Below are 27,012 nucleotides of genomic sequence, written 5' to 3' on the forward strand. Positions count from 1 at the left end.
GTGACGTCAAGTAAAATACTCATCTGTAGTGACTCTCTGTCAGCACTGTCAAGCATTAAAACAGCATCAGGCAGTAAGATGTAGTACATGAGCTGTTGTTTACTAATTCAGGGGGGAAACCATAAAGGTCATGTGGGCACCAACACACTCAGGAATCCTGGGAAACGAGAAAGCAGACAAGTTAGCAAAGGAAGTGGTCAGGAGAGAATATGTGGATATTAATATTAAACTTTCAAAATCAGAGGGGGGAAAAGCATAGTTTGAAATGATCAAACAACGGCAACAATGTTGGGATAGTGCAACAAAAGGAAGACACTTACATGAAATACAAAATAAAGTAGGAGCGGTAAGGAATCATGGAATCAACAGGAAAGAGCAAGTAATTATAAGTAGATTTAAAAATTGGTCACAGTAACCTGAATAATACAGTTTTTATCACAGGAAAACACCCAGCTGGCCATTGTTATCAGTGTCAGGAAACAGTGGAGGACGGTTTGGTTTCATGCAGGAGATATAAGGAGAGTTAAAGATCTTTGAAAGGAAAAAAGTGATATTTTAGATTTTTTGGAGCAACTGGACTATCTTCAAGTATAGAATCGGACAACATTGGATGATTAAATCCAGAGGGAGGCAGTAAAGCAACTGAAAGGATGCTAACTGCCGTGAAACCCCAAAGAAGAAGAAGAAGATTGGTTTGATAATTATTTTCAATCGCCCCGGCTGGGCGGTGCGCCTCCGTCTAACCTTGTTTTGTCCTCACCGGCGCACTCGGTGTCTAGAATCAAGCGCCCCGGCTGGTTGTCAACAGTCAGTGAACGTGCATGTAGCGGCCATATTGGCTGCGCGTTTTACGGTACAAATCAAACCGTGTCGTTAGTTCGGTACATCCAGCCGGGACTCGGTCCGCTGGAGTCAGACGAACAACACAACACGACCAGCCGACAATGGCGCATCTAAGTCAAAACCCCGCCGATAAAGAGAGGTGAGTTCCCGTAAAGGCTAGCATGAGGAAGCTAAAGCTAACGAGCCGTTCACGTACTCCGTTAGAATAAATGTAAATTTAAGGATAACTTGAGTATTAGCAAACACAACATGCTTATTAACGGATCCAAAAACAATTGTATTGATCTCTCAGGGCCAATCTTCAGTTCAGCGGGTGTGTTATTCGGTTCTCAGCTCTCAATTAAACAGAAAATCTATTTCTGTGTGTTCATGGCTCCGACAGCCGTTGACGGTGCAGTGAAGTCTGACTGTGGGAGAAGCGACCTGATCGGTGAAACGAGTAAAACTGTTAAACCTGCTCATCAGTTTCCCACTTTAAAAGTAACGTACAGTGTCAGTCATATATAAAGTCACATTTTACGAAATATTTTTGCTGTAACCAAAGCAATTTTTTAAATGGCGGAGTTTTTACATGAAGTTTGGCCCGATGGTGTCTCCGTATGACAGCAGCAGCAGATTAGCTCTGTAGCATGACGTGTAAAAGTCTCCTCTGAGTTACACAGATTCACTGCATATCAATATTTATGTTATATTTATAGGTATTTATATACAGTCAAGGGTTATCTAGTATTTTAAGGGTACAGGCGACGAGAGACTAAATCTACTGAAAATCACGGTGTTATGAACATAGATTAGCTAAAGTATAAATGTTAGAGTAACTTCTCAATCTTTATATATTTATATATTTATGGTATATATGTCAGAATCAGATTTATTGCTAGGTAGATAATCGGATCACATACAAGGAATTTGTCTTGGTGTTGTGGTGCGTAGCAGAAATAAAGAAATCTTACATATAAAACACTACAGATTCAATTTTAGATATTAAATAGAGGAGAATGAGATGAATATAAAGGAAACATAATCATAACAACCTTGTCTCTGACCCTCAAACATGTCCTGAACAGTGAATACAGAGAATTTTTACCTTCAAACTGGAGATACATGGTTCCACGGATCAATAAAGTCAGACTGAAACGCTCTTCTGTTCACTAATTAATCCTAAAATGAAATATGGAGCTTAATGCCAGATCAAATCTACGCTGTAGGGCCTTGAATATTATCTTCTGTGATTGTAATGTCATGTTAAAGTCTGTGTAAAGCTACAAAAAATATTTTTTTTCTTAGTTTGTCAAACCACACACAAATGTGTTATTAAGCACTCAGTTAAATTTGAATGATTAATGATTAAAATGAAGTTTCAAAGTCGTAGAAAACTACTCATTATTCTGCTCTGAGACGCTGGGGGCGTGTCCACTGACAGCTCTCTACGTCATCTCAGGCTCCGCCCCAAAACATCCTGAACACAGAAAACAGTTTAAAAAGCTCAAACGCCACATTTTCTAACATGTATAATGTGTTTCAAAAGAAATCTGATTTACAGACTTTTAAATGTTTGTTTCTCTCTTGTCTTTTCTGTGATGTTGTAAATGGAGCTGCTGTGATGCAAGAACATATTTCATCATCATCATCATCATTATATAACTGATGGATCGGTCGTTTCCTTCCATCTCTTAATTCTTTCAGTTCAGTGTCTTAATTCTGTTTCCTGTCGCTTCATACGAGACACAAATACTTTTAAAAGAAACGTTTGTGGATTAACGGACTCGTCTCTTCATATGTTGTGTCGCAGGTTCACTGATCATAATAAATTAATCAAACTTTATTTATACAGCAGCTTTCATATGAGTCAAAGTGCTTTACAAATACAGGATGATAAATACAGCAAAGAGCTTTAAAAGAGTTCATTGAATAAGACAATGAGAAAAGATAAAATAACAATCAAAACAGATTATAAAGTACTACACAAAGTAAATGTATATAATAAAAGAGTTAAATGTTATTAAAAATAGTATAAAATAAATAAATGAGGTAAATAATAAGAATAAAACCATAAGATTGTAAAACATTACATATTCATATTTTCAGCAGCATCACTGAAGGTTTTTTTTTCTGCTTTGAGGAGAAAATCATTTTAAAATCAATATGAAAACTAACAGTTAACCAGCATGAAGACTTTAAAACAGTCTGCAATCATGCAGCAGAATGATTCTGATGGTAAAATAAATCAAATAACAGAAGAAGAAGAATCTCCTCTTTCTCTTTAACCTGCTGAGAATCATTATTTTTGATACGATGACACGTTTCAGTCGTCGTCACCGCTGAACAAAAGTTTCATATCTTAACCGTTTTTGAACGTTTCAGATCAAATCCTGAACGTTCTTTCAATCAGATGTTTGCGAAGGAAACTGACGGAAGTTTATTAGACTAAACGATCGATCGATCGATCAAGAAAGTCGTCGTTCTGAGCCGCCGACTTCCTGTGAGATCGTCTGTCTGTCTTGTGTGCACGAGCAGGACTTTGGGGTCTAATAAATAAATAAATCAAACTCCAGCTTTACACACACAGAATAGTGAAGTGTGTTTATGAGCTGCTGGTCGCTGATCATCTCTCCGTGATGTGTTTCAGGTTCATCTGCCTCTATCCGGTTTACATCAACAGTAAGAAGACGCTGGCTGAAGGACGAAGGATCCCTTCAGAGAAGGTGACGCTTTATTCCACCTGCATTTATTTTCTACCTTCATAGCAGCTTCCTGTTGTTGACTGATGCTCCATCATGATGAATCTGACAAATAATACATTTAATAATAATACATTTTATTCCTAGAGTGCTTTTCAAGACACTCAAAGACACTTTAAGTTAAAAGAATCATCATTTAAGATGAATCAGAGTCACTTTTCTGTTGTTTTATACGACAGATTAGCCAATAATGAAAATAATAAAGCTAAATATGATCTCTAGAGCAGCAGCAGTAATGTCTGATGAAATAAAGCTCCTGACATCACATGTTTTGTTTTCTGTGACCAACAATCAAAGAGATATTCAAGAGAAGGAACCTGCAGCCATGTTTGATTTAAACGACGATCAAAATAGTCGCCGATGACTTTTCTGTCAATCAAATAATCGATGAACTGTCACAGCTCTGCGAAAATGAAGTTTTTATTATTGTCTGATGCACACGAACAGAGCTGCAACGATGAGTCGATTAATAGATGGATAGAAAATGAATCGGCAACTTTTTGATAGTCGAGTAATCGTTTTAGTCTTTTTTTTTTTTTTTGAAGCAAAAGTAGCAAATATTCAGTCGTTGCAACTTCTCAAATGTGAGAATTTAACAGTAAACTGAATCTTTTGGATTTTCAGCTGTTGATCAAACACTTTGAGACGTTTGAAAACGTCGCCGCGAGCTTTAAGAAACGACAACAAGTATTTTTATTCTATTTTCTGACATTTTTCTAGACGCAACGTTTAATCGACGAGTCAAGAAAATAATCGATAACGACGATAACGGTCAGTTGCAGCCCGACATACAACCGTCCTCCAGCTGCAGCAGCGTACAAGACACCATGAAGACGTTTCACTATATAATAAATGCTACATGTTGCCTTCTTCAGACAAAGTTTTCCAACCGTCAGTCATCTGTTCGCCAGAATATTTGAGGCTGTTATTGAGTCATTTCATTGAAAGTGAATCTCTTAAATCACTGTAGTTTGTACAGAATGACACACAGCTGACAGTTTTCCTCCTGAATAGTTTGAAAGCTGTCGACGTTTGATGATTCAGTCTTTTGAAAGGTTTTCTGAAATAGTTTTTTTTTTATCTCACAGCCGTTCTGACGAGCTGCAGGAGGAAACTGTTTAATATTAAAACTTTATGGATTATCTCTCCGCAGGTGGATTTTTTTTAAAATGTGTTTTTTTTAATAGAAATGTTGTGAGTTAACGGTGTCGGTGTGTCTCTGCAGGCTGTGGAGAATCCGTCCTGCGCTGAGATGAGAGACGTCCTGACGGCTGCAGGGATGAACGTCTACGTGGAGGTTAAACCTGCAGCACCTTGATTCAAAATCTATTATTATTATTATTATTGTTATTGTTATTATTATTATTGTTATTATTATTATTATTATTGTTATTATTATTATTATTATTATTATTATTATTATTATTATATTACACACAGACACACTCACATCTGTTAAAACACACACAAAAAAGTAGAATAAAATAACAATAATAAAAAAAAAAACAACAACCACAACAGAAGCGTGTTCCTGCACATGCTCAGTAGCGTCCGACTTACACAGAACTTCTCTCTGGGTTTGGATCCAAACATGAGATTTGTTTACAAGAAGAAAAATATAGATCACAGCCTAAAGCCTTATACTTAAAGTTATATTTCTTGTAGTACAGACATTGTCATCATAGTTCTTTATTCTGGGTGTGTGACCTCGTTACACATGTAGGAGAGAGTTTGATACTTGTGCCTAAAATGAGCTGAGCTTGATCACATGATGACGAGTTTGATCAAACTCTGGATAAAGTCGGACAAAACTTCCTGCAGGATCAGAACGACACAGCAAATATCACACACACTCTCTTCATATCATCATATAATGACATCATACTGTGTGTTTGTTTGTTTGTTTGTTTGTTTGTTTTTTTTTACAGAACAAAATGCATCCCAGGGAGTGGAACAGGGAGTTCAGAGGTCGGGTCAGAGTTCAGATAAAGGAAGCTGACGGCAGCTTCTGTCTGGAGAAATTCAGCTCCCGTAAGTCCTACACACACTCTGCTCTCTGTGTGTGTGTGTGTGTGTGTGTGTGTGTGTGTGTGTGTGTGTGTGTGTGTGTGTGTGTGTTTGTGTGTACGCCTTTGCGTGTGTGTGTGTTTGTGTTTGTGTGTGTGCGTGTATGTGCGTGTGTGTGTGTGCGCGTGTGTGCGCATGTTTGTGTGTGTGCGTGTATGTGCGTGTGTGTGTGTTTGTGTGTGTGCGCATGTGTGTGCGCGTGTGTGCGTGCGTGTGGGTGTGTGTGTGTGTGTTTGTGTGTGCGTGCGTGCGTGGGTGTGTGTGTGCATGTGTGTGTGTGTGTGTGCGTGTGTGTGTGTGTGTGTGTGTGTGTGAACATTTTGACTAAAACTCAATAAAAAGTCACCTTTTTGAAAACAAGAACTATGAAGAGATGATGTGAACGTCTGCTGAACCTTTTCGTCTCATCCTCACTTTATTTAAACTGAAATGAAAACGTCTGCAGCTCCTGAACCTCCGTGATTATCTGCATAAAGTTCCAGATAGACAGAGAAGAGCAGACAGTAAAGATTTCAAAACGCAGTCTGCCTAAAAATATTGTAGAAAAAAAAACAAAGAAGTTTCAGGCGGATTTCCAAAAAAGGACATTTGGAGGCTATTTATGTTAACGAGGTCTGATTGAACGTCGGCGTCTCGGAGGATTTAACGAGGTCAAAGGAGCGGCAGCATCTAGCTCCCGATTGGTCAAACAGTCTCCTCCAGCAGCCAATAATATCTCCTGTTCAGACGTTAATAAAACCGGAGACTCAAACCAGGAAGCTGCAGGTCTGGAAAAGAAAGTATTTAAAAGACTTCAGTTTGATTCACAAAGGTCTTAAATGTAGTTTTCTTTGATGCCAGAGGCAGAAATGTTACTTATCAAATGATTTTAATGGTTTTTATTGATATCTTTCATACTGTGACTATGAAACAAGTGTTAAATTTCCGTCTATGTGGTGTTAAAATGTCTTCAATTTAACTCAGTGAAGCTGCAGAAACTGTTGTTTTTGGCATTTTTGCCTGAAAAAAGAACAATTCATTGATTTATAAAAACAGTTTGATCGACTGATTGTTTCAGCTCCAGTAAGATGTGGGGAAAAAAAATCACATCTCTTCTCTTCGACTCAACACAAAATGTTCTTCTTTACATCATCAGTACCAGTACGGTTTCTATGGTTACTGATTAGTCTGAAATCTTTTGTCCTGCTGATGTTTTAATTGATTGTAAAAATCAGAAACTCAGTTACACGTTTACATGTTCAACGTTTTAATAAATCATCTCACCGGACCGCCGACTGTAACGAGGTTACTGAAGTTCATGTAAATGCATGAACTAAACATGAATCTGTTTTTGTTCCTGCAGGTAAAGACGTGATGTTTTACGTCGCAGAGATGATCCCGAAACTAAAGACTCGGACCCAGAAGAGCGGAGGAGGAGACACCAGCTCTCAGCAGGGAGAGGGAGGCAAGAAGAGCAAGAAGAAGAAGAAATAGACGAGGACGAAGAGATGACCTGTTTTTATTTTCATGTCTTTTTTTTTTTTTTTAAAGCTTCTTGTTTTGGGTGGATTGATTGTTTAGATCAAACCCTGAACTGACACTCAAGCTAGTTTTGTGTTGTTGTTTTTTTTAAAGGGTTTATTGTTGAAGATTTAAGGTGACCTCGGACACTCATCATGTAGTTTACTAAAGAGAAAGGAACTCATCGCTGTTTCATTTCAAAGTCTCAAGGTTTAAACCCAGAAACAGTTCAATTCAGAGTTGGAAGGGGGGAAAACGTGTGAAGTGATGGAGGAAGGTGAACGTCTTTATGTTTCACATTTTGTCAACTTCACTGTCTGTTTGGAGGAAAAGACGAATAAAATGCTCATTTTCTCACCTTTTTGTTGGTTTAATTCAAGCAAATCAATCGTCCTCAGACGCAGTCAAATACATTTGTCATCTGGAGCCTGTTGTGGTATATTTCAGTAAAATGTAGTTTATTTTGAAGTTTTATTCATTTGGATTTGGTATTTTAACTCCCTTCAAATGTATAATGTAAAACTTAAGAAGAAAATTGTCCTGGTGAGTGTTACTGCGTCTTCAGATAGAATATAAAGCATTGCGAGGTGATTACATACAAAGTCAATGGACATACGCGAGTAGATGTGAAAACATGAGAGAATGGAGGGAAATAACAGAAAGAACTGAACACAAACACAGAAACACTCCAGCAGACACGGTCGGTGCATCTCACAGATGTATTATAAGAGCTGGAAAGTGACGCCTGTTCAGTTTAAGTTTCTAGTTTTGGGGGTTTGCAGCCTACTGAATATACTCAGTAATGTCTCCCCCCACCCTACAACTTCCTGCTTGGCCCTTAGACTTTACATTGTGAAGACATCACAGATTTTAAAATCGCTTTTCTCAGCTTGAGGAAAGTTTTACAAATATAAAACCTCCTTTTGATTAACAATTCATAACAGAAAGAGTCATAATTGACGGTGTTTGCAGTTCGAGGTGTCCTGTCAACAGTTTTACAGGTGTTTCTTTTACAACAGTGGTCTATGGGGAAATTGCTTTTTTGGGCCGCAGGGGGAATTTTTCGCTGCAATACCATGAGTGGCCACTGGGAAAGATTGGCTGCAAGGCTGAGTGGCGGCGCCTGATCCAGCTCTTATTATACATCCATGGAAAATGCTTTTCTGGCTTTTTTGACCACTAGGCAAAATTGGAAGCAAGGTTGAGCAGCAGCGTCGTATCCAGCTCTTAATATACATCTTTGGTGCGTCCGTTGCTAGCTAGCTTACGGCTATATCGTCAGTATTTTGGCTGTTTGGAGGTCTGAACACATCGTTGCGGTGGTATGGAAAGCCAGAATTGCCAGAAATGCATAAAATTAACATCTCAAGCTACACTTTGCATGTAGTTTACATGTCTAATTTTTCACACATCAACTACACGCAAACAACATGTTGACAATTGGTTTACCTTTCTGAACAGGCCGAACCATTGGCTGTTGAACACTCAGGTTAAACCATTGCTGTAAATGTAGGGGTGCTCCAAAACTGAATAATAAAGATTTCTAATCTGACACCTTTAACAATGTCAATGTTGCTTAAAAAATGAATGAATAAATAATGTTTTAGTAATTTATTTATATATTATAACAATGCAGAAAATTATAGAATTTAAAAAAAACACAGAAAAACATTTTTAAAAAATTGTTGCTGTGTCCTGTAGAAATCCTCCCAAATGCAGTCACTGGATCTTAGGTTTAAAATCTCCCTCCACTCGAAAATGTGTTTTTCTTCTTGTTCCTACAGCTCAGTGTTTGAGCTCCACTGCGCAGAATGATGTATGTGCAGAGTTTGACACCAGAAGGCTGTTTTAACATTCATCTGCTGTAATTGGAAAGTTTCTCTGAGCTTATTTAAAATCCAATTTTAAAGGGGCGGGCCTACGAGCGTGATCTGTGACATCACAACTAGTTTGGAGCCAATCGTGGTCCAGTATTCAATTCACACAAGTGTGATGTGGAAACTTGAAGCCTCCAGTTCACAAACACTGAGAATGAACTTTACAGTGAAAGAGGAGATGTCTGGTGTCCAGCAGGAAAACTTCGAAGATGAGATATATTCACATATTCGTAGATATTGGATTTTTTAATGAGGGAGAAGGTAATGAACTTTTTAAACAACTTTTTTTTGTGGAAAAACCATCTCAGACAGAAATTATTATTCAAGGTAGAGTATTTTATATACATGTTAAAACTTGTCTGGAGGGTAACTTTAGTTAAACCTGCACAAATGTTTCAAAGATTTAAGGCTCACTATGACGACATATTTCACTAGATTCTTTGAATATGTATAAACTTACTGAGGAAACACAATCATAAGTATCAACCCTAAAGAGGTTGATTCATGTGTGAACTAATTCAGCAGTCCGAGTCCTGTACCTGCATTATTCAGGTGAGTCACCAGTGAACCATTTCCTCGCCTGAGGCAACACGCCAAGAGAAATAGAACAGACATGTAAGACAAACTACATGTTTGAGCAGCAACGGTGCACTGTAAGGAGACTTGAGTTATCAGGTGTTTGACTATGGGGGAAATGTGTTTTACAGTATGATGTAAATTTGAATTTATAGTCTATACGCAATAAAAAAAACGATGCACATGATTTAAAAGTACAACTAGAGTAATTTTAAAGAAATAGAACAGTGAATATTGTTTCTGATGGTATTTCTGGTCCCTTTACACAAGCTGAACAAATATCCTTATTTACCTTTTTTCAGATAAAGTTCACTGGGATGGTGACGAGTCTGCATAGTCTGCACTCAAGTTGTTTTGTTAAATGATCTCAATCTTTTTACTTCCTTTATTTCTATTCGTTTTATTTACCTCTCCCTTCTAAAACTACAATAGAAAGAGCTTTTTAGTGTCATTTATTAAGATAATATCCTGTTAGGGCATCAAATATAACTCATAATGACATCATGTCTATCAAAAGACTGTAACTAAACAAGGACTGACAAGAAGTATTCAGATCATTTACGGCAGTAAAAGTACCAATACAGCAATGTAAAAATACTCCACTACAAGTAAAAGTCCTGCATGAAAAATCCTACTACAGTAAAAGTACATAAGTATTATGAGCTGTATGTACACTGTAAAAAAAAAAAAAAAAAAAAGTTATTTCACAGAAATTTACTGTATCATTTTACAGTTTTTGTTGTTTTTTCTACATTAAGTGTAAATCTGTAATTTAATATAATGGAATATTATAGTTTTTTAACTGGATTTTTACTATTACTGAATGTAAAATTAAGGCAACTTACTGTTTTTTTACTTTAAATTTAATGTAAAAAAAAAAGTTTTAAAAAAGTAAAAAAAGTTTAAAAAAACAAACAAACAAACACATACCATCAAATAACCTTTAGTTATTCTACAAATAATTTTTTTTTAAAATACAGATATTTACTGTAGATATTATCTGCATTTTAACAGTCCAACTGTTGTAAAATAAAAAAATATATATAAAATATTGCTAAAATGCTAAATAAATGTATAAATGTGCACAAAAAAATGAAAAACATTGCAGAAATACCTTAAAATTACCTAATTTAAATAATGGCTTGTTTTGTACAGTATTCTTTTGTAAATTCAAAGAATTATCCAATTTATCCTTAACACTGCCCCATCAAAGCATACATTTCTGAATGTAAAACACAAAAAAATGATGTAAAATTATATTCAAATTATCCTCCTTTAATACCCATTAATGGTATCTTGAGAGCTTTAGGATTTAATTGTATGTGATTATCTCATCTATTTACAGTTCCTGGTAAAAATATTGGTTTGATATTGTACAAAAAAATAGGATCATGCAAAAATGGCTTACAAAAACATAATTTTAATAATCATTACCTTATATAAACATTATCTGAAAGTAATTACAAGCAACTATCCAATAGATCTACAGACTTTTCCAATTAATGTATGAGATTTACTGTATATAAATAGTATTTGACAGTAATTACAAGAAACTATCCAACATATCCATCTGACACTCTTTTGTTCACAACATTTTGTTCCTAGACTGAAAATGAAAAAGCAATAATCATTACACAAATAACTATACATCACACAAACATCAAGCACAAAACAGTATAACGGTTGGACTAATGTAATTTCCAAAAAATAATATAATTATGATGGTTCTATTTTTTTTAAACAACCATAGTTGCCCAAGCCAGTGTTTGAGAATTATATATATAAAAATGTTTGCGGTCATGTTTCCAGACTTTACAAACTTGCCAGGGTTGTAAAATACTGACTTGCAGTATTATAAAGTGCTATGCAGTGTTTTGGAATCTGAATAGTCTCCAAACGCATGGATCTATCCCTCAAACTGGACTTCTTGTATCATATTTCATCATCTCACTGCTACCCGAAGCAACATGCCAACAAGGACATCTTGTTTTCAAGATTACTGTATGAAAACAAGAGTCTTCATTTAAATTAGGTAATTTTAAGGTAGTTCTGCAATCTTTTTCATTTTTTGTGCAGATTTATACATTTGTTTAACATTCTAGCAATGTTTTATATTGAGATTTTCTTTTTATTTGATAATGGTTGGACTGTAAAAATGTAGTATCCGAATTTTTAAAATAAATCTCTGTAGAATAACTAAAAGTTTTTTACTGTTATTTGACGGTAAGTGTTTGGCAAGTTTTGCTGCCAGACTTTTTACCATTTTTTTATGATTTTTTTTTTACAGTGTAGTTAAAGTATTGCAGTAAAAGTACATAAGTATTATGAGCTTGATGTAGTTAAAGTATTGCAGTAAAAGTACATAAGTATTATGAGCTTGATGTAGTTAAAGTATTGCAGTAAAAGTAGTGGTTTGGTCCCTCTGACTGATATATTATTATATATGACATCATTATATTATTAATAGTGAAGCATCAGTGTTAGAGCAGCATGTTACTGTTGTAGCTGCTGGAGGTGGAGCTAGTTTACACTACTTTATATACAGTTAGCTAGTTTAGTCCTGTGGTTCCCAACGTAGGGGTCGGGCCCCTCCAAAGGGTCAGCAGATAAATCTGAGGGGTGGTGAGATGATTAATGGGAGAGGAAAGAAGAAAAAACAAAGTTCTGATACACAAATCTGTTTTCAGTTTTTGGACTTTTTCTCTAATCTTTGATTTTTGCTGAAATATCATTTGAACATTTATTGAAATGAAAGCATGTGAGAAGTTTAGAGGGAAAAATCACTATTTGGTGGAGCTGTTAACAACTCATAGACATGTGAAATGTGACCCCGACTACACACTGCTTTTTGTAAGACGTCAAAAGACAAAAAGGTTGGAAACCACTGGTTTCATCTTTAACAATGTGTTGTATTTTAAAAGCTTGTTATATTATCCATTGTGTCAAATCTTCATCTGAAAAGTAACTAAAGCTGTCAAATAAATGTAGTGGAGTAGAAAGTACAATATTTCCCTCTGAGATGTAGAAAGTAGCATCACATGGAAATACTCAAGTAAAGTACAAGTACCTCAAAATTGTACTTAAATACAGTACTTGAGTAAATGTGTTTAGTTAATTTTCAACACTTCCTACAGCTGATTGACATTTGATCGTAATTCACTGTTTGTAAAAATCTCATTCATTTTTTGAGAAGGGTCTATCTGCAGTCTTACAGACCTACATGGCTGCTCCTGGAAACAAGTGTCGTGGAAACTGAAAAATCAGTTCCTGTCTAGTGGAGATGAGAGTTGATACTCAAATACCAGATGACACAATATTCAGATTCTCAGTCGATCTTTATTGCTTGCAAGCAAAAGCCATCATCAGCATTACACAGATATGACTGAGGAGAGGCAGTCTCTCCTTAGTTCTTATAGTACTTTGAGATAACACACATTAAAGGACCAGTGTGTAGAATTTAGTGTCATCTAGTGGAACGTACTTGGCAGAAATGGAATATAAGTATCTATTAATTAGTGTATAATCCCATGAAAATAAGTATCGTAGTGATTTCGTTACCTTACACTGAGCCCTTTATATCTACAGAGGGAGTGGTTCCTCTTACACAGAGCCCGCCATGTTGCACCGCCATGTTTCTACAGTAGCCCAGAATGGACAAACCAAACTCTGGCTCTAGACAGAGCCTTTCGCAGCTAACGTAGATTCTCCTAAATGCTTGGAATGGGAGGGTGAAGGGAGAGATATTCAGTTGGTTGCAATATGCACCGCTAGATGCCACTAAACCTTACACACAGGTCCTTTAACTGCAGCCGACAACAGGATGCACGATTTCGCTCAAGGTGTTATTTGATCTTTCTTTACTTGGTCATGACATTTTCTTGGCTTAAGACACATCTTCTCTCATCCTTTGTATGTCACAACATCTCAAACATTTGCCACATGCACTTACTCCTTAAACTCCTAAACACACATATCTGTTATTGTTCAGATTATTAATATTCCCTGAAAACATGTACACAGGAAGAGGTTTTAACCCTCCTCCAGGCTAAACTCTTTTATAATGAGTTCTCTTGTATTTATCAGTTTCCCAACAATTTAAACATTATAATATCATGGTGGATATATAATACACATCTATTCATACTAGCAAAAGCATAATTATATACAAAAACATGATTATAACAGGAATTTCCTTCACATTTGAGTAATTTGTAAATCAAAAAGCTAATCGCTCTTTAAGCACAGCATTTAGCAAGCATTCAGCAAATCATTCTCCCATCTTACATGGTTCTGTTTCTTTGTGCCAAGTAGTGCAGTTGCTCACTAGTTGGAAGGCAACAATGTTCATGTCATGGTGTGAACTGTTGATGAAACATGCCTGATCTTCTTACTAGGAAGTCTTACTGAATTCTGCCTTAAAACTGATTTCAAGAGGCTTCAACACCTAGAACAGATAGTAGTTTATAGGCTGAGCACTACATATTTTATTTTAACTTATCATGAGGACAGTTTTGTCAGAGTGTTAACTGTTTGCCTTCATTGGTAAGACATGACAAGAGTAAATTAACATGATCACAGTACAATCACAACCACAAATTATCAATTAAAATAATTTTGATTTTGATTACTGAAATAGAGATGTTTATTATTGGTTAGACAGATACAATGCTGACTTTAATCTGCTCAAAATGAACTCAAACTGTGATGTTCCACAATTCTGTAACATGAACAAGCTGATGAGAAGAATAAAACAGATTCCTCAACTGATGACTGATCAGCCGAATTGATTCCTTCTGTCTTAACAGACAATCTTGCAGCAGCGTGTCCACTGACAGCACCATCTTTTTGAAAACCAACGTCAGGTGACCACATTCATTTTCATCACTGATCCAGTGTTGCAGTGCAATCTTTGCAATAGTTTGGTTTAGTCCGAAAAAAGTCAGGAGAACTCTGTCTGGTGAAATTTGGCAGTCAAATGCCAGAGGTGACCCTGATCCTAAATACAAAACATCTGTGGCGTTGTCCTTTGCACAGTTGTCAATGGTGACTGTGTCATGGTGGAAAGCCAACATATAAATGTCACTTCCATCACCCCCGACCAGGTAATCTCCACCAGTCTACACCAAGATGTCGCTGCCGTCCAAACCTTTGAGAAGGGAACTTTCATAACCAGACACCAAGATATCAGAGTAGATGGTGCCGATCACAGTCTCTACGTCCTTCAACACGTCCCCCTCAGCATCAGCGTAGTGGCCCTGTCCAGTCAACAGGTTAACATAAACCCCTTCACCCTTCTCATGATCACCCTGGTACAGAACGGTGTCTCTGCCAGGACCTCCATCCACTAGATCCGCCCCTGGTCCAGGAATGAAGACGTCCCAGCCAGAGTTTCCCATCATAGTGTCATTTCCATCCTCGCCATAAAGAGTGTCATCTCCCAAGCCACCAATCAGGATGTCAGCTCCATTCCCTCCAATCAGTGTGTCATCTCCTTCACCTCCATCCAAGGTGTCATCCTTCCAGCCACCAATCAGAGCATTGCTCTGATCATTACCTAGTATGTCACTGGACTGGGACGGACAGCCTTGCACTGTATGGACCTTTGACAAATTTCTGTGAGAGTTGAGATCCAAATGACAGTCAATCTGTGATTGTTTCAGAGTCACTTTGAAAGCTTCAATCTTAAAGAGGGGGACATCTCCAGTTGAGTTTAGTGATTTCAATTTAAAATGCACTCCGTCAGAACTCTGAAAGTCTATGTGCTGATGTTGGTAGCCATTATTGTAGTTTAGAAGACTGAATGTTAATTGTTCCCCCATTGTTGTAATCGTCACATTCAGATCATCTGTTGATGAGTCCAGTGCAACTTGGCTGCCATCGAGGAAATCTATATCAACTAACACAGTATCAGTGTTCTGATCTTCTGCAAAGTTATCAATCATTATGTTGTTTCCATATCCACGTTTGATGATGTAAGTGTCTTTTCCTTCACCTCCAAACATCAGCACACCCCCAGTGTAAGGATCAAGCACATTTTCCTTGCTGTTCCCAACCATGATGTCAAAACCTGAGGAGCCGTACATTTCTTTCACTGAATCAGAATTATTCATCATCATCATTTTGCCTTGGAAGTCGCAGAAGAGTCTCTCTGACGGATGTTTGCTTCTATACCTGAAACACTCATCAAAATTAAATTCTATTTCAATTATAATAATTGACTGTTTCTGAAGATGTATTTGGAGTGAGTGAAGTGGTTCAGGATTCTGGTTTCTGTAATCAACAGTTAAGGGAAACATCAAAGACTCGCTGCAGCTGCTGAGGTTGGACATCAGTCCAGCTGTTATTCCATCACTGGTTCTGATCTGCAGGTGCTGATAACTCTTTGACTCAAACCAGTTCTGTAAAATAACATCTTTTCTTCCATACACCAAAATGTTGATGTTCTGTCCTTCACAAGCACATGCTATGTGCTGATATTGTTCTTTCAGGAAGAGAACATCCATAGCTTGATCTGGCGATTGATTGTTGATGGTTTTCACTCCTTGGCCTGGTGTGATGACATACCAGTCATCTCCTTCTCTACCCTGAATGAAATCATTTCCTCTTCCTGGAGTGAATATATTGTTTTCTTTGTTCCCTCTGATGACATCATTAAACTCTGACCCGTGGACCTCCGTCACGCTGTGGAGAGCCTCGTCCTCCTGAAGGTCCACCACCAGAGCAGATGGGGAGTTGCTGTAGTCAATGCTGAGACTTCTTATGCACTTGGTGAAAGGATCATTCTGCAGGCAGTCAGCCTTGTTATCTGAGATTGTGAAAGTGACCAGATCTTTTGTGATGACAAACAAGTGTCTGTCTGCTGGTGATCTGAACCAGTTCACTAAAGTCACATGGACGGCTGTATCATAATGGAGAGCATTCAGAACAATATTGTTACCTTCCACCCTGACTTTAAACGTGTCAAGATTTGCTTCTATTATAGCCAGATCTGTTGTATTGTCTCTGGAGTAATTTTCAATCAATACTGAAGATTGTTTTAAGGGTTTTACCACATATATGTCCTCTCCTTCACCACCAATCAAACAATCTTGACCTCCTCCTCCATCTATCAGATTCTTCTCTCCATTTCCAATAAGCACGTCATCATATCGAGACCCTAAAATGTTTGTAACTGTACGTAAAAGTGGCTGTGATGTGTTCACTGTTTCACCATGTGTCTTAAACATCTTGTTAATTCCTCTGGCCACCAGCTGAACAGAAGAAACCACAGTGGAGGAAATCTCAAACAAGACTCCGTCTCCTGACATCATGTTCATATGACGATACATTTCCCCTAAAAACCAGTTTTGTATGGTCACAGTATGGCTGCCCTCATACATTAACACAACATCATTCTCAGATTTAGACACAGAAATGTGACTGTAATCAACACTGAAATGAAGAGTGTCAAGTGCCTTGGAGGGATCGTGGTTGTTAATTATGGTTTTCCCTTCGTTTTCAGGAATAATATATGTGTCTTTTCCACCAGAGCCTTCAACATAACTTCTCTGTGGACCGAGGAAGAATATGTCATCACCTGGTTCACCATAAAGCTTGTAATAGTAACTTAACATGACTTCAATCATATGTTGGTCCTGTGCTGTCTGTACTGCAAAAAAATGATTAGAATCTCTGTTCCCTTTGTATGTCCCATATCTCGAATAGGATAGAGCTTCATAACCTGAAACCACATCCACAGAGCCAGCTGGTATGAACATGAGTACTTTTTTCTGTAGAGTCTTATACTGTAATCTATGTGACTCTCCCAGGCCAAGAATTATATCTTTGCTTCCTTGTGTATCAATGTTCCAACATCTCTTCTGAAAACTCTCATCACTAGATACAAAATAATCCATGCAGAACTCAGACTGACCCTGATCAGCGAGGCAGAAGTAAATACCGCCTCCATTCAAAGAAGAGTCACCACCACTAAAATCAATGGCAGTCGTTCCATCCTGTTCCTTAATAACTCTGTAATATCTGTGATAGTCTGATATCTGGTCAACAAGTCTGTGTCCCTCCTCAATTTCATCATAACGCCAATCGTAAAATATACTTGCCACATGAATTGTAAAATGTTCAACTCCCTTCCCAAAGCCATCAAAGACAGCCCACAGTTTTTCAAGAACTCCAGCATCCTTTGGGAGGCTGTTTAGTTCATTCTGGATACCCATGTAAACATCATCAATGAACATCCGGACTACTGATAGAGCCAGATTTATAGGTACAATAAATGGTGCCAGTTCAGGCTGAGCAATTTCAACAACATCTAAAGCAATCATACCAACATCTAGGGCAGCATCAATGTATCCCAGTGCATCACCTCTTTTTAAATCTTCTGCAAAATTGTATATCCCAAATCCAATTCCCACAGCTGGTATAACTTGCATAGTTCCCTTCATTACAGGGATTTTCATCACTGTTGCTGCAGCTTTGGTGATTCTGGTCTCTGAGGACAGAGCATGTCTTGCAACGACAGAAGTTGTCATAGCTGCCACTCCATGAGCTGTTTGCAGAGACCCAATCACACCATGTTTAATGTCTCCCTGTTCAAAAGCACGAACAGCTCCTTTCAACCCCAGCATTAAACCGAGCGCCCCAACAGCAGTCCCTGTGCGTTCTACATACTTGTCGACGTGATGGGAGGACATTGAACTGTGCTTCTCCAGGTCATGAACTGCTGTGTCAATGTTCTTCAGCATTTTTTCATTATAATTTTGACTCTCTGGAGATAATTCAACCCTAAACTCAACAGGTTTAGAATCAGCACCTTCGGACACAAGCTGACATATAAACTGTCCGTTCTCCATTCTGGCACTGTCCTCCTGGAGGTGCAGCCCTGCCAGACTTTCACCATATTTTGCCTTCAGTTGGCTGTGGATTTGTTCAGCAAATGATGCGGATACCCTGGAGAAATAGGATTGTAGTTTGAAAGAATTCTCAAACTCTGAGGCTGAATTCACGTCTCGCAATGTTACGTAGCCGTCATCATAGCCTCCTAATGTCCCTGATGCTGCTCCGTCTCCAGATGATATGAAGTGATCTTGATGATGCTCAATTTTTTCTTTGAAATGATTGCAATCTTTTAAGAAGGTTTTTTTTTTGTCTGAATTGTTGTCAAATATCTTGTATTGTGCTGCTATGTCAGCCATTTTAGACTGCACATCAATTTTATCAGTATACTCCTCCTGCCACTGTGTGAACATGTCGGATTCCAGTTCTATGAGTTTTTTGAGGTCATCCATTAACTGTCCCTTGTTTCTACGTTTGAATTTGTTTTTTAATTTGCTAGAACCTTCAGGTGTTGCTGAGCCACTAAATCCACGCCTGCTTGGGTCAATCCAACTATCTCCTCTTGCCATTGGATGGTCTTTAAAAAAAAAATTTAGTCCTTTATCTCGAATATTGTTGTCTGTGCTTTGGGACATGTGCAGGGCCATAAGAACCAGAGGGAATGTCCGGAAATTTCTAGCAGATTCAGATATAACTGATGCAGTAAAATATGTGGTGTACCAGGCCTCAGTGGATAGTGGTAAGCTTGTTGTGTGCTCTCCAAGAAAAACATCTTTCACAAACTGAACATAGTTTTCTTTTGGGTTGTTTATATTTTTATCGAGAATTTGTGCTCGCATGTGTTTGTATTTTTCTTTTCCTTTGCCTGTCTGTGCAGTGATGCAGTTCTCAACTTCACTGATTTTTTCCAGATTTTCTTGTTGATTGTTGTCAAGCTGTTTTCCAACTGGATACACATACAGACTTTGCGGATCAACAACATATATCCAGTTATTGACCATCAGGTGTGTGGGCTCAGTTTCTCCAGTCTTTGCATAGTGACGGATGACATTTCTAACATCTTCTCCAGATTTAATTTCATAACACTTGGAAGGAACATCCTTTAGGTCCGGCTCATTCTCTGTCCACATTATTTCAGGTTGTTTTTTATTATTGTTCCAATATCTTTTTCCTATCAAATACTCTCCTTTTTTTTTGTTTCAGATCGTCGATGTTGATTTTCTTGGGAGGTGGTTGGTCTGAATGAAACAGTCCCCAAGATAATGCCTCAAGTTCGTCACAGGCAGATTCTTTGAAAACTTCCTGGTTTATAAATCTCCTTGGCTGATCTGGCCAGCTGTCTCTGTAGGTCAGAAACCGTTTCTTTGGAGTTTTGTTCATCATAAAGTTTCTTTCATTGGTAAAAACTGCTTCCCCTTTACTGCCAGGCTCATTTCTAATAATTACATCTCCGTTTCTGTTGAGAGTTGCGATGACTTTCTTACTGTCATCTTTATGCCTCCACTGCAGCCCGTCTGGAGTGATTTCTTGGGTGATTTTCTCTCCAGTGTGTCTGACCTGGAGCACAGCGTCTCTCAGGTGCAGCTCTGTCTCGATGTGGGCGGTGTTATGGAGTTCCTTCAGCAGGGTTTCAACAAAAGCTTTATCTGATCCAACATCGCAGGCCGCCACACTTGTTGTTTTGATTTTATTGTCGATCCTGAAGGTTTGTTGAATGATTTTGGCCACGTCTTGGGCTGTGTATCCTGCCAGTCTCATCTCTCCTGAGTTGTCTCTCCCGCCATGACCTACCAGCACCAGTCTGCTGTCCTCTGACAGAGGCACAGAGGCTCCGTGAATCAGTTTTGGTCTCTGGTTTTCATCAAGAACGTAGACTGAGCTAATCGACGGGTGCTTCTCATAAAGATAAGTGGCAGCTTTTCTGGCCACAGGATCATCTTTCATAATGAGGATCTGCTGATGGTCATACTGTGTGGTATGATCAACTGGTCTTTGTGGTATTCGGTAGCTGGAAACTGAATCAGGTTGACTCATGGCCCGATAAATCTGGTGATTCTCCTGGTTTGTTTCTAAGACTGCTTTTATTTCATGGACTGTAAAAACACGAATGAAGTTATGTTGGAAGTCTGTGGTTGTGTTTCCATCAAGGGAGAAAACTGGTGCTGCTTCCAGTGATGATTTCAGCATCAGCTCTGCAAGTGATGAGCCAGAGAGGCCAGACACAGTCTGTCCATCTTCTGAAACACTTCCAAATATTTTCACTACAGTGTAGCTGTCTGTCTCCGGTACACATGAGACATTGTACAGGCATTCTTTACTGACTATTACTGAGTAATGAGGATCCATGTTGTATTCCTGTTGGACTCTGTCATTAGTTGACTTTTCGTTGTCAGTCATGATCAGAATTTTTTTGCTGTAACTGTGTGAGATCTCCGAAGCGCTTAGCAGCCAATCTTGTATCTTTTGTTCATCAATGTCTGCCAAGAAGGTGTCAAAATCCTGGAAAAAGAAGCAGAGCGTTAGTTCAGGCAGAGCACAGATGCCATGTTTCTGTTGGCTGATTGGCATCAGTTGTTTCATATAAGCCTTACAATCATTGGCTAATATTTTACAGATGTGTGGATAGTAACGTCCAATCATATTTATGCTGGTGTGCAGGGTGGACATTATAACCTGACCAACATGCCAACAACATTTGCTCCCTCCACAACCCCCTCAAACTTGAGGGTTTTTTGATACTGTTGATCTAACTGTGATTTAATGTTCATGTATGTTTACTTGGGGGATTATCTCTCAGCAGAATTGTCATTGCTGCTCGGATTCTTTAAGATCTCCCTCAAAGAGCAGAGCATAACTATTTGCCATAAATGGTCAATCCCTTGACAATGACTGTAATAACAGAAACATAGAAACAAAGCTGGAAATTTCACTGGATATACAATCTAGTGTTGGGGAGTAGTTAACTACACATAGTTCAATTACTGGTTTAACTACAATTTGCTGTAGTTGGGTGGTAATTTAACTACATTCAAATCTCAGTAGCTTTTTCAGCAGTGAACTACTTTGGGTCATGTAGTTTAGGTAGTTAATTACAAACTACATGTTCATAGTATTCTCATGATGTTTTTTGCCATAAAATTTGGCACAATGCCAAAGTTCATTGGCCATGGTTGTCATTAATGAAAATCACCTGTGGTTTGTGATTGAATACTATAAATTTCCCTACAGATTTAGCGTTTTCCTGATACCACCTCAACAACTGCTCCCTCTCCTCTCCTTAAAACACATTCCCAGGCTGCCTAAGTCAGGATTGGCCTTCCTCAGTCCCTAAATCAAACACACTTGCACTTCACTCATTGTCAGTTCAGCGGTACCTCCGTTAACAATATGAGACTCCAGACTCAGATTGTGATAATTTCCTGTGATGTAGTTTGGATGTAGTACTTTCTGAAAGTAGTTTTAGTTTGACAAGCTACATTTTTTGAGAGTAGTTAAGATGTAGTTTAACTACTTTTCATTGTGAAGTAGCTAGTAGTTTGGTAAACTACAGTTTTAAAGTAGTTTCCCAACACTGGTAATTGGCATTGGTAAGTTTATATAAGTAAGTAGGTGATGAATTCCTATACAAGCCCAAACTGCAAATATTTTATTCCAGTATTAAGATATGTTATGAATCAATGAATATTGATGAACTATGCCAATTATAGCTCATCTAACAATCACACACAGCTGCCTTAAAATCAACTTTACATAACAAGTTTTAAAATGAGTAAATATTCAGTTCTCAATTTATGAAGTTGAATTTTGATGTTTTGACTGATGAAACAGAGAATGTTTTTGGCTCTAATCTGATTTCAACTCATCCAAACTCAGTTCTTTCCATTTCCTCTCAAATGCACCAACCTGCTTTGTTTTAATGACACAAGTTGTGAAGTGGTCACACCCCTGAAATCCATCCAGCAAGCTCATTGGGTTGTGGTCCAACCTAATGGATTCTTGACATGTTAATATTACAGAGGTAACACAGTAATTATCCTCAATCCTAACTATCATTCAATAAAATCACATGAAAAAGGTAATCTGACCTCAGTGCTAGCATAAAAAGAACAAACTGGAAAATAACTTGGGACCTTATTGTGAAAAAAACATGTACGGTAGTCAATGACGAGAGACATATAATGTTTTGATCGTGTTTGAATTGTGCGATGAATTACACATATGATGTTTGTCAATTTAAAAGATAATTTTGCAAGTCAAGAAAGTCGCAGTTTGTCATAAAACTGTTGAAGTATAAGACTGTGAAAATATGTAACTAGGAAGACTACAAAGCAGAAAATAATAAGTGAAATAAGTCCAAGGGCCAGTCTATTGACTCAGAGTTTCTAACACTCCAGGGAAGCAGCTGAAAAGTTTGATGGCCACAGGCTCCAGGTCTAAATACTGTTTACTATGTATAATAAATATGCCATGTGTCATGTTCCAGATTGTTATCAAAGGGAACCGGAACATTTAAGTCACTCAGATGTAAAATTTGTCACAAAAAGCTGAAAATACAAAATCACAGGTAGAAAGGCAGGCAGGGACAAAAATCACTGTCAGGTGGTGTAAAGTAACAACAAAATTATTTAGAAATGAGGTAATTTCAATTTTGCATCAATACAACCCATATTATATCAAAGATGGCACAGAATTTCTTCCTTATTCACTGACTGCAACCATATGCTTTAAAAATGTCTGAAAGACACTGAGTAAATCAGCACAAATATTCATTCTCTCATTTTTAATTATTTGGTAAACACAAATTAAATAAAAAATGTAAATAAGTGAACAGGACCTTACCTATTGGCGGATCTTCTAACTCTGGCTTCATGCTCAAATGTGCCCCTTGATTAAACACATTCCTCTTTAATACACATTTCTTTCACATTTACTTTCAAAGTACATTACAGTAATCAGATGTGCGACTAGGTTCAATCAGGCCCCAAATAGGGGCAGCACCGCCATTTTTGGAGGATAGCGTACCTAGCAACAGCAGCAACATGCTAGGGCTAACGTGATGGGAAATCATACTCCATCTGTCTTTGGCTGCAGATTTGTGGTGATCATGTTTAGCTGTGATTGACTCAGCTGTCTCAGAGCTATGAGAGCAGTGATGTGACTGACTGAGAGAGTATTTAATAATCACCACACCCACTGATCTATATTCACCTTCACTCAGCCCTTCTGCACTTTGCACTGCTGCACATACATGAACCAAAATAGCAGGTGCACATGGAGACGCCCACACTGTCTGTGTGTCCAACACCTACAACTCTGTGCTTGTCATTGTGCTTGTGCAGTTAAAGTAAGTAACCAGTGTTGCATTGAGATACCTGGGTTTTGAGGGGATCTGGAGGTTTTCATGAAACATCTGCTCAGACAGTCCTTTGAGGTGGTGCAGTGCAGCAATGTCAGGGCTGAGCTCATCCTCTTTCACCTCTGCAACGTTCAATTAAATACAATTTATTGTCATTAGACATCACTAGAGCACATACGTAACGAAACGACTTAGACTTAGAAAACTTTAAAATCCCCCGAGAGTGATACTACAGCACAGAGCATATAGACACATTGAAAGCACATCAGAGGCAGATGTAGATGTTACTGTAATGGACGTTAGAGGAAAAGAAGGTAACAACATACTGTATATATTATTGGGAGAATGAGGTATTTGGTCAAATTTAAACCAGGGGGATCAACACTCCCTGAGGACTGAAGTATTTCATGTTCCCGTCTTTCACTAACACTTTGGTTTTTTTTTACAGGCTGAAAGATCTAAAAGTCTGTACTTCTGACCCTCAATGGAACAAAATTGCCCATTTCATCTACTAAAAGTCTCTTACCAAACTCTTCGGTGAGGCTGAGGAGGCTGAAGAGGATCAGGACCTTCATCGTCCTCCACCTCTGCCTCCGTCCTGCCATCAAGCTGCAAAATAAAGAAAACAGACATAAAGTAACAATAAATGTGTAGGGTCATCACTGAGGGAATTAAGGAATTAATCAAGCAATTAAGAGTTAACCAATTAAGAAATCATATAATGTATATAATATAATATACTATAATAAAGAAAAATAGGGTATAAATGCATAATCTGTAATCTAGATGTAAACCAAAAAATATGCAACACACACTGTACATACACCATTAAAAATTCTGTAAACTCTGTTTACATCAGTAACATTTCTTACTTCTGCTAAAACTAAACAACACTCCTAAAAAATAAACCATTATATTTAAACCCAACTGTATTGGCGATCAGGCCAGTGACACTTTCACCATATAAATATCACTGTTATTTTATTTTTCACTCACTACCAGTTTGACAATTGAACCACTGAGAGACAGCAAGTAAAATAAACCAGTGGAGACAGAAGAATCTCCTCCAGTCATGTTTTAGGATATATAAAAATACTCTGCTTGGAATAACAATTTCAGTTCAAAATCAGTTTTTTGTACAAAAAGTTCAATTAACTCATCAAATCTTTAAAACATCATCTCCTTCTTCTCCCTCATCAAAAATCCAGAATCTCTGAATATGTAAATATTGTTGATTTCATAAGTTTTCCTGCTGGACACCAGATAGAGAGAGAAAATATTTACAGCCACCAATAACTGTCAGTGTGTATAAGACTCAGTATTCCTCCTGCCTTGATTACTGTAACTCTTTATATGTTTGGATCACTCAGTGTTCTTTATCGCGTCTCCAGATAGTTCAGAACACTACAGCAAGAGATTTAACAAGGTCAAAAAAGAGACCACATCTCTCCATCCTTGCTTCCCTGCTCTGATTCCCTGTCAGCTATAATTCTAAACCTAAAGGGTTAAATGGTCTCTGCCGTTCTGACATCAAAGAACTCCTGTCCCCATAACACACTGTCAGAGAGCTGAGATCTTCAGTCTGTCCACAGATCCAGGACTACGTGTTCTGGGGACAGGGCTTTCTCCATCGCCGCCCCAAAACTATGAATTCTCCCCTTTGATTCAGATTTTCAAGAGACAATTTAAAACTCACTGTTACTCGTTACAGCTTCAACTGTGACTAACTTAACCAGCTCAGGGTTTTCTGCTGAAGTCTTTGTATGTCTGTGTTGTCTTTGTGTGCTTTGTGTGACCATTATTAGGGCCTGAGCCCCAAAGGGGAGAAGACCCTCTTGTATCTGTTCTGTTTCTTTCTTTCTTTCTTTCTTTCTTTCTTTATTATCTCGCCACTTCAGACCTAAATTTGACCCCCTAAACATGTTCAAAAACTCACCAAATTTGGCACACACATCAGGTCTGGTGAAAAATTTGATAAAATGTAAAAATTAAACCCCAAAGTGCCAAAATGTGCTCTATAGGGCCACCTATGTATCTAAAATGGCCACCACGGCCTATAGGAATGTCGTAGAGAGATCGAACCAACTCAATTATTCGTCTCATCAAGACCTACAAATGATATGCAGACACCCCTGACCTAAATACAACAGGAAGTCCGCAATATGCCCATCAAAGTACGACTTTGCACCAATTTTGGACCCCCAAGAAACTCTATCTCCTCCTAGGGCGTTAATGGTATCGGCTTCAAACTTGAATACATGACTTATGACACTGTGCTGAACAAAAGTTATTAAAAACTTTGTTATAACTCGAACGGTTTAGATATTGTAAGCCCTGAAATTTGTAGTGCCACATCACACCTTACAATGTAAACCTATGGGGAGGCAATCTCTAGGCATGGACTTTGTGTCAAACAAATGGTTCTGATATCTAAACTATATGTTTGACCACTTTCAAACCTGTATCAATTGATTTGCGACGAAATTTCCTACAAAAAATGTGATTTTTAATGTAGGATTTGGCCATAGTCATGGGATTTATGAGGATATTTCACAAGAAGAGTATTCTGAAATCCTTCTCTCCAGCTGAGAGGGAGAAGGAGGGAAGAAAGTGGGGGGATGGGTGTCACGGTTAAATGTAGCTCGTTTTTGAAGGATACAGCAGAAAGGTCTATATACATACAGTACATTATATACAAACTTTGTATGAAGTTTGGTGTTATCATTTATTTTACAATAATTATGAGTCTACTGAATGTATAATTCAGTAGTAGGGATGACCTATGAGGGGAAGGGAAAAAATGGAGTGAGAGTGACAGTTAAGTGATAAAATGCTGCAGAAAAATAAAATCAAACTAAAATTTGTAGCTCTGTACTGCAGTTTTATTGGGGCCCAAGCACCTAGTAGTTCGCTCACACTCTCCATTCAAATATATGAGTATTTTTCTGTGTCCAGCTGCAGTTACTTATTGTCTCTACACACCTGACAGTACACATGTCAATCAAACTTTGACCAGGTCATGTGGGTCAAAAGTCTTTACTTAAGTAAATAAGTAAAAAAGTTTATTGTACATGCTCCAATCTGCACCAAACTTTACATGTTTGTAAAGTCAGACCTGTCAGCTCAGGTCTGACAACATCTACATGGTTGCGACAGAAGGTTGGACCTTGGACTGTGCTATGCCCTGAACAGTAAAGGATAGAAAACACATGTAAATTCA

At 37.9% G+C, this 27,012-nt stretch overlaps 1 protein-coding gene across 1 annotated transcript; it reads left to right on the forward strand.

Moving 5' to 3' along the window:
- The first annotated feature begins 805 nt into the window (after positions 1-805).
- On the forward strand, positions 806-7,508 carry srp19 (signal recognition particle 19). Its single transcript, XM_067573656.1, has 5 exons — positions 806-982; positions 3,473-3,548; positions 4,810-4,881; positions 5,513-5,615; positions 6,994-7,508. Exons 1-5 carry the CDS (start codon positions 945-947, stop codon positions 7,122-7,124), a joined length of 420 nt encoding a protein of 139 aa, XP_067429757.1. The 5' UTR covers positions 806-944; the 3' UTR covers positions 7,125-7,508.
- The last annotated feature ends 19,504 nt before the right edge of the window (positions 7,509-27,012 follow it).

This window comes from Thunnus thynnus, chromosome 2, assembly GCF_963924715.1.
Source record: "Thunnus thynnus chromosome 2, fThuThy2.1, whole genome shotgun sequence".
NCBI lineage: Eukaryota > Metazoa > Chordata > Actinopteri > Scombriformes > Scombridae > Thunnus > Thunnus thynnus.